This window comes from Schistocerca cancellata, chromosome 2 (assembly GCF_023864275.1).
Source record: "Schistocerca cancellata isolate TAMUIC-IGC-003103 chromosome 2, iqSchCanc2.1, whole genome shotgun sequence".
Lineage (NCBI taxonomy): Eukaryota > Metazoa > Arthropoda > Insecta > Orthoptera > Acrididae > Schistocerca > Schistocerca cancellata.
This window is the reverse complement of record NC_064627.1, coordinates 741,570,834-741,587,102: the sequence shown is the minus strand read 5'-3', so window position 1 is coordinate 741,587,102 and position 16,269 is coordinate 741,570,834. Positions and strand designations below refer to the sequence as shown.

General features: G+C 39.5%; 1 protein-coding gene across 3 annotated transcripts in view; it reads right to left on the bottom strand.

Moving 5' to 3' along the window:
- Positions 1-16,269, bottom strand: part of LOC126162543 (origin recognition complex subunit 4) — a 90,445-nt gene that overhangs the window by 62,389 nt on the left and 11,787 nt on the right. For all 3 annotated transcript variants that reach the window (XM_049919123.1, XM_049919124.1, XM_049919125.1), the window contains exons 4-5: positions 1,151-1,299; positions 301-618 (exon numbers count right to left, since the gene is read on the bottom strand). In XM_049919123.1, the coding sequence (XP_049775080.1) occupies positions 301-618; positions 1,151-1,299 (467 nt within the window). The remainder of the gene's footprint in view (positions 1-300; positions 619-1,150; positions 1,300-16,269) is intronic.

Sequence of the window (16,269 nt, the reverse complement as noted above, 5' to 3'; positions counted from 1 at the left end):
CGCAGACCAACATGACTAGCATATGGACAAGGAGAAAATTACATTTTAATAGAGCTAATATGGGAATTTTACGCCCATCCATTTCATTAACAGTGTGATTTATAAGCCAGATACAGCTGACAACTGCCGCTGGAGGGCCTCGCTATCACGCGTACCACAATGGGGCCCACATACCGTATGCACAAGTCTCATCATTTCTGAGTGTTCAGCAGCGCACTGAACCCTGCATGCTCTTGACGTTTGGCAGCAAGGTCCATGTGCTGATGGCTGTACTTACATTACAAAGTATAATTATCTTACCAAAAAGTTACGGAAATAGCTATCGCTTGTGTCTGTCTGATGCTGTTGAAAAATAATGTCCTGTACTCTTCTGTCCTCACAAATCTTTGCTAGATTTGAGTTCCACTGCTCTAGGAAAGATGATTGGATGTCCAATAGACACAGACGTTGTGGCAAATACAGAAGTTGCTGCAGATGCCTGTAACGCGATTTCAAACCATCTGGACCTCCTGCACCATGAAGTAATAGTTGTCGTCTTGAGAAACGAGATTTGACTCGTTCCTCCAGCAAATCCAAAACATGATAATAAGATGTAATACCAAGGAGACACAGAGGAGTCTGAAAACATAAGTAAACAATCAAGAAATTTGAAGCATACTGCATGGAGACAAAGGACACTAAATAATCTTTCGTATTCACTTGTGATTGCACAGGATGCTTACAGAAAGAGCCAATAGAAAACAAATCAATTCTATTTTCATTTAAGCTTCCTTTCCCCAGATACTTGATTCTGAACTTTAAAATTATGCTCAACTATGTTGCACATTCCTGTTACCAATGTTCTCTCACTAATTGTCAGACTGAAGGTGAAGAGCAAAAGCACTAAGTATGTAGGATTACAATTTAAAACAACACATACATTGCCTTGTAAATATTTCTGTTTATTTTAGTTATCAGTTCACACCTCTGATCTAAACATTACGAAACTTTTAATTTTGTTGTCTCTTAAAAATAATAAATTAAATGTAACATTGAAAAATTAGACCAAACTAATAACAGCCACATCTGTAAACCGCGAAAGCAGTCACTATTTAGCACACGATAAAACACAAACCATGAGGTAATCTTGGACATATAGCTCAGTACTTACATGTGCTGCCTGTGCAACATCAAAGAGGCTGTATATTAATGACTGATTTTCTCGATTGCAAAACAAATCGAACTCATCAATTACAAATATGACAGATTTTGATCTTTTATTCCCGGACTTCAAACTCTCCAGCAAGAAAGAGAGGTTATCTAGAAAACAAAAACAAAACAAAATATTTAATAATCTCAAATATCTTATGAAGATCACAGAACTACACCACTCAAAAACATTCATGTCATGCAGTCACATTCAGGTACAGGGGATTCCTCCTCTCGAAAAAATACAGTTTGTCTTAATATTTGTAAAAAGTAGAGGCTCTTGGACATCAACAATCATTAATATGAATAATGATTGCTTAGAAATTTGTCCAAAATTAGTCTGCAAACAATCTTTTGCCAAAATGACATTGCATTATAAAGAAGTTATATAAAAATGAATCTCTCTCTTTGCGCATCAAAACTACACAAAAAATATTTTCAAATTCCTTGGGAATTATAAAAATCACTTTAAAAGAAAGGAACACCCTACTGCTATTGTCCAATCCCCCTCCTTCTCCCAAAAAATTTCAGTGTGAAACCTCAAGAAACAGGGCCGTCGTGCTTGAATGTTCTAAGTGTACAAAGCCGGAGTACAAGCAGGTCAACAGTGATTTTAAATACTACCATTACTTAGAAACAGATTAATCTCCTGGAAATGCTCAAGTGTCCAGCACAAGTGTCTTTGGGAGGTAGAGAAAGGCACTCATGGCTGCATGTTCACTGCTGGTTTTTAAAACTGCAACACCATGAAAGTAGCAAGCAACAATGTCAAATTGGCCTGAAATTTACTGTAGGCTTGGACAGAAAAAACTATTAGCATTTTATTGCAACCACACATGATAGATAGGAATAACATCTTCAACATAATGTATGTAATGAAAGATTACACAGCAGGTTTCTCATTCAGATTTGCTTTGTCTTTTATCCTCGTTTGTTTCCTGGGGAAAAAAGAAAGGAAGAAAAAAAAGAAGAAGAAGAAGAAGAAGTTGAAGTGATCATCTCATTTGTATAGTATGTAACTTATTCAGTGTTCTTAAAAACTACATTTTGTGTTATGCTTTCAGGAATAATTTTAGGTCTTGCACAACATGTGAAGACACCATGTATAGTTGTCCATGCTAGAAAAATGATTCTTTTAAATTCACTCATCAGCATTGGAACGTTTGACATTGTGCTTTATTGATAATCAAACTGTACACGAATCGTACCATGAATTGGAACCTCTTAAAGATGAATAGTAATTTAGTTGAAATGAACAGAATTTTCTGTATGAATACTGACTTGCCTTTCTTTTCTGGTTAAGATTTCCACTTCTGTGATGTTAATTAGAAGCTTTTCTGGTGGGAATATTATGCAAATCTGTTGGAAAGTTTACGCACTCATCATTATGCCAATGGATTAAATATATTTTCTTCCCTTGTTGTTGTTGTCTTTGGTCCCAATACTGGTTTGATGCAGCTCTCCATGCAACTCTATCTGTGTAACGCTCTTCATCTCTGAATAACCACTGCAACCTACATGTTCTGAATCTGCTTACTGTATTCATATCTTTGTCTCCCCCTACAATTTTTACCCCCCACACTTCCCTCCAGTACTAAATTGTGATCCCTTGATGTCTCAAAATGTGTCCTATCAACCGATCCCTTCTTCTAGTCAGGTTGCTTCACAAATTTCTTTTCTCCCCAATTCTATTCAGTACCTCCTTATTAGTTACATGATGTACCCATCTAATCTTCAGCATTCTTCTGTAGCACCACATTTCAGAAGCTCCCATTCTCTTCTTCTCTAAACTGTTTATGATCTATGTTTCACTTCCGTATATGGCTATCGTTCATATAAATACTTTCAGAAAGGCAACTGCTATCCAAGAATAAGTACTTGACTCCCTGCAACATTCTGTGTCATCCTGCACCACCAGTTGGAGACTAGCACCAGCCCGACTAGGGAATTACTGTCCCATGTGTAAGGCTGCCATTAACACCACAAAACAAACAGCTGCAACTGGAGTGGTACCATGACTGGGAAGCATGGACAACTGACGAATGGTGTTGCACTTTATTCAGTGATAAATCACAGTCCTGTACTACCTCAGATGACCACCATCAGCGACCTGCGAGAGGTCCAATTCTTCCAATGTTTTGGAGAGGCAGAGCTGCACTACTTCTGACAACCAAGTGTGGGAAGTCATAGAGTATGACTTAAGGCCACAGCTGGTAGTCACTGAAGGAACTTTAAGAGCACAATGGTATGTCACAGACATCTGACTGCATGCATTACTTCTCATGTTACAGTATTGTGGTGCCATTTTTAAATAGGACAATGTTCATCCACACATGGCATACATCTCCATGTACTGCTTGTGTGGCGCTGAGATACTTCTGTGTCCAGCAAAATCCTCAAATGTGTCTCCACCAGAACATGTGTGGTGCCAGCTTGGACATCAACTCCCTCCCACTACCAGTCTCTATCGCATCAAGTACCAGTTACAACAGTTGCGAGCCAGCTTGCCCCAGGAGAGGATACATCAGCTTTATGAAATCCTTCCCAACCAAATCAGTGCAGGCATCCAGGGGAGAGAGGGTGCAATATCATACTGGTAAATGGGGTCACACTGCCAAGTTATATGTCAAGTTTGTAACGACTACAGTAAGATCACGTACTTTCTCAAACTGCAAAGTTAAATTTTATTATTATTATTATTATTGGTCTGGCAGTATATCTCGGATATGATGTGTTCACTATGCTGTCAGAGTATCGCACACAAATTTCTTATTACCTATTAGATTACTCCAGCATTACCCCTATTTGATTTCATATTGATAACCTTGTATTCATCAAACCATAAGTCATGTACTTCCTACTGCCACACTTCACTAATTCCCACTATATCTACACTGAAGAGCCAAAGAAACTGGTAAACCTGCCTAATATAGTGTAGGGCCCCCGAGAGCATGCAGAAGTGCCGCAAAATAGCTTGGCATGGACTCTACTAATGTCTGAAGTAGTGCTGGAGGAAGCTTACACCATGAATCCTGCAGGGCTGTCCATAAATATGTAAGAGTACGAGGGGATGGAGATCTCTTCTGAACAGCATGTTGCAAGGCATCCCAGATATGCTCAATAATGTTTGTGTCTGGGGAGTTTTGTGACCAGTGGAAATGTTTAAACTCAGAAGAGTGTTCATGGAACAACTGTGTAGCAATTCTGGCTGTGTGGGGTGTTGCACTCTCCTGCTGGAATTTTCCAAGTCCATCAGAAAGTACAATGGACATGAATGGATGCAGGTGATCAGAAAGGATGCTTACGTATGTGTCGCTTGTCAGAGTCGTATCTGGATGTACCGGGGGTCCCATGTCACTTTAACTGCACATGTCCCACATCATTACAGAGCCTCCACCAGCTTGAACAGTTCCTTGCTGACATGCAGTGTCCATGGATTCATGGTGTAGTTTGCATACCTGTACACATCCATCCACTCGATAATATTCAAAACAAGAAACATGTTTCCAATCATCAACAGTCCAGTGTCGGTGTTGATGGTCCCAGGCGAGGTGTAAAGCTTTGTGTCGTGCAGTCATGTAGGGTACACGAGCGGGCCTTTGGCTCCAAAAGCCCATACTGATTATGTTTCATTGAAAGGTTTGCACACTGGCACTTGATGGCCCAGCATTGAAATCTGCAGCAATTTACAGACAGGTTGCACTTCTGTCACACTGAATGAGTCTCTTCAGTCCCATTCTTGCAGGATCTTTTTCCGGCTGCAGTGATGTTGGAGATTTGATGTTTTACTGGATTCCTGATTTTCGTGGTACACTCGTGAAAGGGTCGTACGGGAAAATCACCACTTCATCGCTATCTCAGAGATGCTGTGTGCCATCGCTAATGCGCTGATAATAACATCATGTTCAAACTCACTTAAATCTTGATTAGCCCACCATTGTAGCAGCAGTAACCGATCTAACAATTGGCCAGACACTTGTTGTCTTATACAGGCACTGCCGATTGCAGCACAGTATTCTGCCTGCTTACATCTCTGTGTATTTGAATATGCATGTCTATAAGATATACAGTTGAGCTGTATTGCCTTAGCAGATATATGTATGTAGTTTCCTCTTGCTTTCGGCCATTTGCCAACATGGCAAGGCTATGTTGACTAGTGTTACTACTGCAGATCAGTAATCACTCGATCATCTGGGCTGCTGTCCCTGCAACTGCTGAAAAGACAGCTGCCTCTCCACGAATATCCCTCCAATGTGGTTGCACCTGTGGTACAGCTATCTGTATTACTGAAGAACGCACGCCACTTCTGTAAGGTCCATGTTTGATTGGGAGTGATTTACCTGCACACATAAATGATTCAGTAGATACCATATACAACAATCTGGTACTATTTGAAAATGATATTGATGTGTATGAAAAAGCCTTGTGGCTGAAAGAATTAAGATAATTCAGAATGACTTGGACAAAATTTCTATATTGCGCAAGTAATTGCCGTTTGCTTCAAATGTCCATAAATTTAAGTTAATGATGATCATAATGAGAAACATTCCCACTGTATTTAAACACTCAACTCAGTATGTTGATGAAATATCTAACAAGGAAACGTCACCATCTCAAGTGGGAAAAAGCACACTTTCAAGATATCAACTCCAGAAATTGAACCATGCGAAAATATGGGCCATAATTCTGATAATACACACTTATGAGGTATCCAAAGTATGGCTTTTAAATTTTACATGGACTGATAGTTTGTCACTTGCTCCACCCCAATGCAGCTACCAAATATGGTGCAAAGTATTGTACACTGGAGTGAGTAAGAGGTTTATGAAATAATGCTGTGACATGCTTTGTTCATTATATTAAAATGTGGTTTTTATCCTGTAGCTTATGCCAGAGATCTCATTTCTTTGAATATACAGAGTGTTTATAAATGAATATTGGGGTTTTAAAACTTTATAATATTTATTACATTAAACTTACAGTTATAAATGATATGTCAAATGAAAGAGCAACTCAAACAGTTGTTTGGCCCCAGTGGGCATGCGCAGTGCGCAATGTTTCCACCGCAATCCGCTAGAATTGGTTGAACTTCACTATACCCAAGCACTGGATAGGCCGCAAGGGGCCCAATGACAGGGATTGCTTTGCATGGCCTCCACATTCACCCGACCTAGCGCCATGCGGTTTTTGTTCTTTGAGATTTCATCAAGGATTGTGTGTACGTGCCTCCGCTACCAGCAGACCTCCCTGAATTAAGAAACCGGATTGAAGCAGCTGTTGCTACAATCACTGATGACACATTTATCAACGTTTGGGACGAACTTGGCTATAGAACTGATGTGTGCCATGTGACAAATGGTGCTCACATTGAACATTTATAAGGTTCTTGGTAAAACTGTTCGAGTTGCTCTTTCATTTGATATATCATTTATAACTGTAAGTTTAATGTTGTTGTTGTGGTCTTCAGTCCTGAGACTGGTTTGATGCAGCTCTCCATGCTACTCTATCCTGTGCAAGCTTCTTCATCTCCCAGTACCTACTGCAGCCTACATCCTTCTGAATCTGCTTAGTGTATTCATCTCTTGGTCTCCCTCTACCATTTTTACCCTCCACACTGCCCTCCAATACTAAATTGGTGATCCCTTGCTGCCTCAGAACATGTCCTACCAACTGATCCCTTCTTCTAGTCAAGTTGTGCCACAAGCTACTCTTCTCCCCAATTCTATTCAATACCTCCTCATTGGTTATGTGATCTACCCACCTAATCTTCAGCATTCTTCTGTAGCACCACATTTCAAAAGCTTCTATTCTCTTTTTGTCTAAACTGTTTATCGCCCACGTTTCACTTCCATACATGGCTACACTCCATACAAATACTTTCAGAAACAACTTCCTAACATTTAAATCTATGCTAGATGTTAACAAATTTCTCTTCTTCAGAAATGCTTTTCTTGCCATTGCCAGTCTACATTTTATATCCTCTACTTCGACTATCATCAGTTATTTTGCTCCCCAAATAGCAAAACTCCTTTACTACTTTAAGTGTCTCATTTCCTAATCTAATACCCTCAGCATCACCCGACTTAATTCGACTACATTCCATTATCCTCATTTTGATTTTGTTGATGTTCATCTTACATCCTCCTTTCAAGTCACTGTCCATTCCGTTCAACTGCTCTTCCAAGTCCCGGCGAACCTCAAAGTTTTTATTTCTTCTCCATGGATTTTAATACCTACTCCGAACTTTTCTTTTGTTTCCTTTATTGCTTGCTTAATATACAGATTGAATAACATCCGGGACAGGCTACAACCCTGTCTCACTCCCGTCCCAACCACTGCTTCCCTTTCATACCCCTCGACTCTAATAACTGCCATCTGCTTTCTGTACAAATTGTAAATAGCCTTTCGCTCCCTGTATTTTACCCCTGCCACCTTCAGAATTTGAAAGAGACTATTCCAATCAACATTGTCAAAAGCTTTCTCTAAGTCTACAAATGCTAGAAACGTAGGTTTGCCTTTCCTTAATCTTTCTTCTAAGATAAGTCGTAGGGTCAGTATTGCCTCACGTGTTCCAACAGTTCTACGGAATCCAAACTGATCTTCCCCGAGGTCGGCTTCTATCAGTTTTTCCATTCGTCTGTAAAGAATTCGCAGCAGTGACTTATTAAACTGATTGTTCGGTACTTTTCACATCTGTCAACACCTGCTTTCTTTGGGATTGGAATTATTATATTCTTCTTGAAGTCTCAGGGTATTTCGCCTGTCTCATAAATCTTGCTCACCAGATGGTATAGTTTTGTCAGGACTGGCTCTCCCAAGGCCATCAGTAGTTCTAATGGAATGCTGTCTACTCCGGGGGCCTTGTTTCGACTCAGGTCCTTCAGTGCTCTGTCACACTCTTGACGCAGTATCGTATCTCCCATTTCATCTTCATCTACATCCTCTTCCATTTCCATAATATTGTCCTCAAGAACATTGCCCTTGTACAGACCCTCTATATACTCCTTCCACCTTTCTGCTTTCCCTTCTTTGCTTAGAACTGGGTTTCCATCTGAGCTCTTGATATTCATACAAGTGGTTCTCTTTTCTCCACAGGTCTCTTTAATTTTCCTGTAGGCAGTATCTATCTTACCCCTAGTGAGATAAGCCTCTACATCCTTACATTTGTCCTCTAGCCATCCCTGTTTAGCCATTTGGCACTTCCTGTCGATCTCATTTTTGAGACGTTTGTATTCCTTTTTGCCTGCTTCATTTACTGCATTTTTATATTTTCTCCTTTCGTCAATTAAATTCAATATTTCTTCTATTACCCAAGGGTTTCTGCTAGCCCTTGTCTTTTTACCTATTTGATCCTCTGCTGCCTTCACTATTTCATCCCTCAAAGCTACCCATTCTTCTTCTACCTTATTTCTTTCCCCCATTCCTGTCAATTGTTCCCTTATGCTCTCCCTGAAACTCTGTACAACCTCTGGTTAGCCAGTTTATCCAGGTCCCATCTCCTTAAATTTTCACCATTTTGCAGTTTCTTCAGTTTTAATCTACAGTTCATAAGCAATAGATTGTGGTCAGAGTCCACATCTGCCCCTGGAAATGTCTTACAATTTAAAACCTGGTTCCTAAATCTCTGTCTTACCATTATATAATCTATCTGATACCTTTTAGTATCTCCAGGATTCCTCCATGTATACACCCTTCTTTTATGATTCTTGAACCAACTGTTAGCTATGATTAAGTTATGCTCTGCGCAAAATTCTACCAGGCGGCTTCCTCTTTCATTTCTTAGCCCCAATCCATATTCACTTACTCTGTTTCCTTCTTTCCCTTTTCCTACTCTCGCATTCCAGTCACCCATGACTATTAAATTTTCATCTCCCTTCACTACCTGAATAATTTCTTTTATCTCATCATACATTTCATCAATTTCTTCATCATCTGCAGAGCTAGTTGGCATATAAACTTGTACTACTGTAGTAGGTGTGGGCTTCGTGTCTATCTTGGCCACAATTATGCGTTCACTATGCTGTTTGTAGTAGCTTACTCCTAGCATACTACTATTTTTTTATTCATTATTAAACCTACTCCTGCATTACCCCTATCTGATTTTGTATTTATAATCCTGTATTCACCTGACCAAAAGTCTTGTTCCTCCTGCTATCGAACTTCACTAATTCCCACTATATCTAACTTTAACCTATCCATTTCCCTTTTTAAATTTTCTAAGCTACCTGCCCGATTAAGGGATCTGACAGTCCACGCTCCGATCCGTAGAACGCCAGTTTTCTTTCTCCTGATGACTGCGTCCTCTTGAGAAGTCCCCGCCCAGAGATCCGAATGGGGGACTATTTTACCTCTGGAATATTTTACCCAAGAGGACGCCATCATCATTTAATCATACAGTAAAGCTGCATGCCCTCGGGAAAAATTACGGCTGTAGTTTCCCCTTGCCTTCAGCCATTTGCAGTACCAGCACAGCAAGGCCGCTTTGGTTAATGTTGCAAGGCCAGGTCAGTCAATCATCCAGACTGTTGCCCTTGCAACTACTGAAAAGGCTGCTGCCCCTCTTCAGGAACCACACGTTTGTCTGGCCTCTCTACAGATACCCCTCCGTTGTGGTTGCGCCTACGGTACGGCTATCTGTATCGTTGAGGCACGCAAGCCTCCCCACCAATGGCAAGGTCCATGGTTCATAAATATTATAAAGTGTTAAAACCCCAATATTCATTTATAAACATCCTATATTTATGTTGTAATTCATAAATGCAGTGTAAATGAATGAAACTAAGAGTGTTGCATTAAAGAAACAGTGGAGCTCTATTTAATTATTAACTCCACTGTTGTCATTATTTTCTTTGGATTTTAGAGCCGGCAATGTTAATTTAAGGTACAAATGCAGGAGATGTGCTGTTTCTTCACTGCGACTGCTATCATTACATTTTAAATAAAAAATAATTTACTTCATTTAATAATAATTCTTCATTTACTTAGGTTTAGTAATTTGGCTTGTGAGGCATATCTATATCTGTAGAGTATCAATACAAGAATATTGTTAACACTGTCTGGACATTATGTAGAAAGCTCACATTACTTGTCTTTATTTCACATAGAATAATGTATGTTCTTGAGCAAGATTTCATAATATGTGCAGCACATATGTCCACCTACCTGTCCTCTTGTCTATTCTCACGAATAGGAAGGCTTGGTTGTTATTTCACTGTACAGTACTTTGAGCTCAGGTATGAAGCGGCTGCAGTTGGGTGGAGTAATTGACAATCAACCAGGCTGATGGACGTGAAATTTAAAAGCTGTACATAAAGAATGTCACGACAGCATACTATCAGACTTTTTGCCCAAACTTTCAAGTAGCATCAACTGCCAGGGCTGATACCTTTCACCTGCACTTTTTGTTCGTTAAAATATCAGGTCAAGTTGGAGATCTTTCTTCGTAAGTGTAACACTGCAAATCAAAACTGTATGGTATGAGCACGTAAAGATTGTTGAGGAAGGCAAATGCCTACATTTGGTTTATTGAGAGAATTAAGGCCAAGTATAATGCACATTCACAAGGACTGCCAAGTGTTTGGGATCCCATGAAACTGATTTAAAGGAAGGCTATTAGGCAAAATCAAAAAATGGGAACTCCAGGTTGGAATATCAACAACATTAGGAAAAATTGCAGACACACACACACACACACACACACACACACACACACACACACACACACACACATTCACATGAGCAAGTACACTTCATACACACAAGGCCACTACCACCAGCATTTCTGTGCATTAGGTGTACTGGCTTCTCTCTCTCTCTCTCTCTCTCTCTCTCTCTCCCTCTCTGTGTGTGTGTGTGTGTGTGTGTGTGTTTTATTTACTGAAGGAAACTTCGGCCGAACACTATAATGTGTAACAGTCTTCTCACTGCGCCTATTGCACTTCACTTCAATGGTTTATGTTTACAGTGAGTAACAATCTATCGTTTTCCTAATATTGTTGATTTAAAGGAAACCTTTAAGGCAAGTGTTCTGCTAGATGTGTTACTTACAAGTGTGATAAATATCAGTGTACCATGCAAAGGCTCAGTAAATATAAATGATTTTTTTTCTTGAAAAACTATTGACAAAGTCTAGATACCCAGCAATTTAGAGTCTCCAGAATGCTTTTACTACCTCTAGTTTTAATTTTGCATTAGGACTCTGTAATGACAAGACAATACAAGAAATAACAGGGCTCTCACAGTGACATACAATTATTTTTCCTTGCACCACCTGAGTGGAAAATGGATAACTGCCAACAGTGCTCCATGAACCCTCTGTCATGCACTATAAAATCCCTATTACACACTGCATAAACCATACACCTATGTACCTGCACCCCAAACGTGCATATTTGGAACTACATGCTGGTTGACATACATCTATTACACCATCCACGCGGGATATACCTGATGCACAAGCGCAGTAGGCAGTAATAACGTGCGAAACCCATATAGAACTGTCTGCTCTCTTGTAAAGTTGTTTGTTCTATGGCGCAAAATGCAAGGAGGACCGTGTGACAAAATGGAATATCATTCATTCAAATTATTTATGCGAGCTCAAGGTTTCTATTTAATAAGAAATTGTTTTTTATGATTATTTATGAAGTAATTGTTATTCTATTATGTAGGTTACTACTGTTCTGAATTACAGACTCTACATTTATATCTAAAAACAAAGATGATGTGACTTACCAAACGAAAGCGCTAGCACGTCGATAGACACACAAACAAACACAAACATACACACAAAATTCTAGCTTTTGCAACCAACGGTTGCCTCGTCAGGAAAGAGGGAAGGAGAGAGAAAGACGACAGGATTTGGGTTTTAAGGGAGAGGGTAAGGAGTCATTCCAATCCCGGGAGTGGAAAGACTTACCTTAGGGGGAAAAAAGGACGGGTATACACTCGCACACACACACACATATCCATCCACACATATACAGACACGACTCTACAGTTAGTTTTGTATTATGACACTTGGTTACACAGGTACATGTATACCAAAATTTACATTTTGCACATGGAGGACCCACTTGTTTTTGGAGATATTGCCCTGGCAGTGACAGTAAATCTTCGGATTACAGCAGAACGACGACGAAAACAAAAAGCCGGACGTTGTTGAGTTCAACCCTGGCTGAAAAGAAGGAACAAAGGCAGAAGATTACATTGCTTATGAAGGAAGTGAGGCCCAAAGATCTGCAAGAATTTTGGAACTTTGTGAGGATGGACATGGCCTGTTTCGAGAAGCTGCTGTCTATGATAGAAGATGGAATTAGTAAGTGTGACACATTCATGAGGGAGACTGTCTCACCTTCTTGAAAGTAAGAATTAAATCATATGTTTATGTTTTCTGATCATACCAGCCTAGATCACTGATAAAATACCAGTACATGCCCTGTTAAGTTGCAGACTGGTCGTAACATTACATTTCCCGGCGACTGGGGAATCTTTTCGAGTCTGGCTTTTAGCCACAGAATTGCACAGCCCACCATTTCAAAAGTTGTTGTGAGTGTATGCACTGCAGTTTGCAACACTTTAAACGACCAATACTTAAAAGTGCACTTGTGTTATTTTTCTAAGTTTGGAAAATTGAATGCAATGTGCTACTCAGAGTTTCACAGTCCTTGTCTGTCGCACTGGGTGAAACTGCACTGACCTTCTCACAATCACTGGCTATTTCACTTTTCTGACATGCTGAAATAAAGCAAGAGATGCAATCAAATCAAACATGAACTTTCGCAAATCGAAAATCACTATGTGGTGTTATATGCATATTGCTTAGAAAGAAACAATTGCCAGCATATCGTATTATGATACAGCAGGTGTGTACGGACATCTTTCCTTGTTGTATGCCTGAATTTAGATGCTTAACTTATCTTTGCACCATTTCATTTCTATAATACGAAGTAATCAAAAAGAAAAAATGTTTTCACAAACAGTTAGTATAAAAGAAAGTCTACCGGGGAAAAAAAATTGCATTTATGAAAACCTCTTTATACCAATTGCTTCATATTCTATTAATTAATTAAACCAAACAAGCAATAAGACTCCTAATTAAGGCAATAGCAAGGAAAGGTGTTTGTATCCATCTCACGAACCGCTTTTTCGCAATAAAGAACAGCGGTAATTGGTTATTTCCTATTGTACTTCGACGAAGCATGAGTAAATCATAGTCATACCAATAGCGTTTGTCAGTATTTTGCGTGACATGTTAGAGTCCTTATGGAGTTTCATTGCCAGGTGAGCTGTGTTAGCATAACGGTTAAGGTGTTGAGCTACTAAGCGAAAGGTTATGAGTTCAAACCTTGTGCGGTGCGTAATATTTTCTTTATTTAAAAACAATATCGAAGTGTCTTACTTCACGAATTTTATTCGTTTGAATGCAGTTTTTTGAAATTTCTAGTGCTTTGTCTGTTCATTAATCCTTTTGCTGCTGCAGACACGTGTTCTCCGCATTCCGCGCTGTGCGCGATTTTGTCATCACTGCACTGCTTGCCTGTGCAGACACATGGTGTTCCGACTGCTTTGACACACTTATCATTTGATTTCACAAAAAATATCTGGCCCAAAAATTTGATTTTTACACATCTTCTTGACTGATACCTTCCCCCCATAAATGACTAAATTTTTCGATGTTCAACGCAGTTGTTGTGCAGCATTAAATGTAGTAAACCATTGCACAAAATTTTGAAGAGTTTGCAGAGATAAAAGTCCATAGAGTATACTTTCTGTATGGTCGATTTTAGCTGCCGCAATGTTGAGAATGAAATGTGGACAAGATACCTAAATTTCATATAAAATTTACAGTATAACAATATCTCATTTAATTTAAGTACCACATAGGTGTCGTATGTAATATTGAGAAATATTCCATCTTTCGCGACTGTAATAAAAGTTTTATTTACACCAGGCGCTTTTGGCTTTATTTTAAAGCACTTCAATCAATGAAAGGTATGGTACATACACAATGGTACTCATGTTCTCTTTCTTGTTTTTGTTCCACAGTCGTAGTTTTACCAATGGTATTGAAATATATTCCTCTTTTGCAACTGTAATAAGCGACTTATTTAGACCAGACGCGTTTCTCTCTTTTGAAGCCTCTTCAGTGGACAGTATTTTGTCTCCTCCATCGCCAAGTCACCTTTTGTAGTTTTGTGCTGCGGTAACACAATATTCAACGTTTGTGTCGGCTGATCAGTGTTTTAACAAGTAAATGCTGTTTGTGTGTGCCACACACAAAAATTATATTTGACATAGCTCAGAGCACTTCACTGATAGACAGTATATTCAAGTCCTAATGTTTTTGTAAGTCCACAATTTTGTTTAATGTATTTTGTCTACTTCCTTTTGATTGATTGAAGTGCTTTAAAATAAAGCCAAATGTGCCCGGTGTAAATAAAACTTTTGTTACAGTCGCAAAAGATGGAATATTTCTCAATATTACATATGACACCTATGTGGTACTTAAATTAAATGAGATATTGTTATACAGCAAAATTTTATATGAAATTTAGGTATCTTGTCCACATTTCATTCTCAACATTGAGGCAACTAAAATCGATCATACAGAAAGTATACTCTATGGACTTTTACCTCTGCAAACTCTTCAAAATTTCATGCAATGGTTTACTATATTTAATGCTGCATAATAACTGCATTGAACATCGAAACAAAATTAAGTCATTTTTGGGGGGAAGGTATCAGTCAAGAAGATGTGTAAAAATCAAATTTTTGGGCCAAATAGTTTTTGTGAAATCGAATGATAAGTGTGTCAAAGCAGTCGGAACACCATGTGTCTGCACAGGCGAGCAGTGCAGTGACAAAATCGCGCACAGTGTGGAATGCAGGGAGCACGTCTTTGTAGCAGCGAAAGGGTTAATGCGGCCGTGATGGCTTTACTTCATGAACTGCGCGCTCCCCCCTAAACCTAAGCTTGTGAACTATGATATACTATGGCGCTGCTTCTCTTGACGTGTGCGTCGTGTGCAACTGGCAACGCAGCAATCTCCCACGTCTGGGCGGGCATGCGTGAGCCGCCAAGATAAAAGAATTGAACTATAGGCATCCCCTTGCCCCAAACTGAATGCCCTAATCCTCAACTAATCTCACAGAATATAAGGGAGGCAGGATCTCATTTCAAGGTTTGACTTGAGAACAGCATATGAATGCTCTAATCCTCAACTAATTACACAGGATATAAGGGAAACAGGATCTCATTTCAAGGTTTGACTTGAGAACAGCATAGCCTTGGCAGAGTGATTTATTGAGGCATTGAAATTCTGGGTGGTACTTGTTCTGCACAAAAGTCCACATCAACCATATCATGTTTGCAATCCATTTCCACCTCTCTCATACCTGGAATCCTCCTTGTCACTACCAATGCAATCTCGTTTCACACAAGTTTCCCACATACATGCAGCCTCTCAATTCTATAATGCTATCTCTTTTATCTGTGTGTTCTGGATTCATGGTGAAAAAGAACTCCTGCAAGAGCTGAAATCTTTCTATCTCAACTTCACATGTTCTTTTCCAAATTCAAAGCTACCTTTCTTCATGTTAACTTGTACATCACTGATGCTCCCATCCAAATTGTATCTATATAAAAGTAAGCAACACACCTGAACAGCCACCACGCCTTTCAAATCAAAAGCTCCTGCCCCCATGGGCTAGGCACCTACAACATAGAAATTTGCTCCGCCACCAAATCTCCCACAAATACTCTCTATAGTAAGGCATTCCTCTCCCGCAACTACTACACATATCTTAATTCATAAACAAATCTTGTGAGCTGTATCCTCACCTCACCCTCTGAATAATACAGCTCCTGGGTGGATTATGGCTCAGAAGTATACCATTTGTCATCCAGTACTACCCAGAATTTCAACACCTCAATGAATCACTCTGCCATGGCTATGCTGCTGTTCTCTAGTCAAACACTGAAATGAGATCCTGCTCCCTTATATTCTTCCCACGCCAATACACCTTCCATCATCTTCCTAGCTTCCACAACAACCTAGTCAAATCATTATCCCTACCACAAGA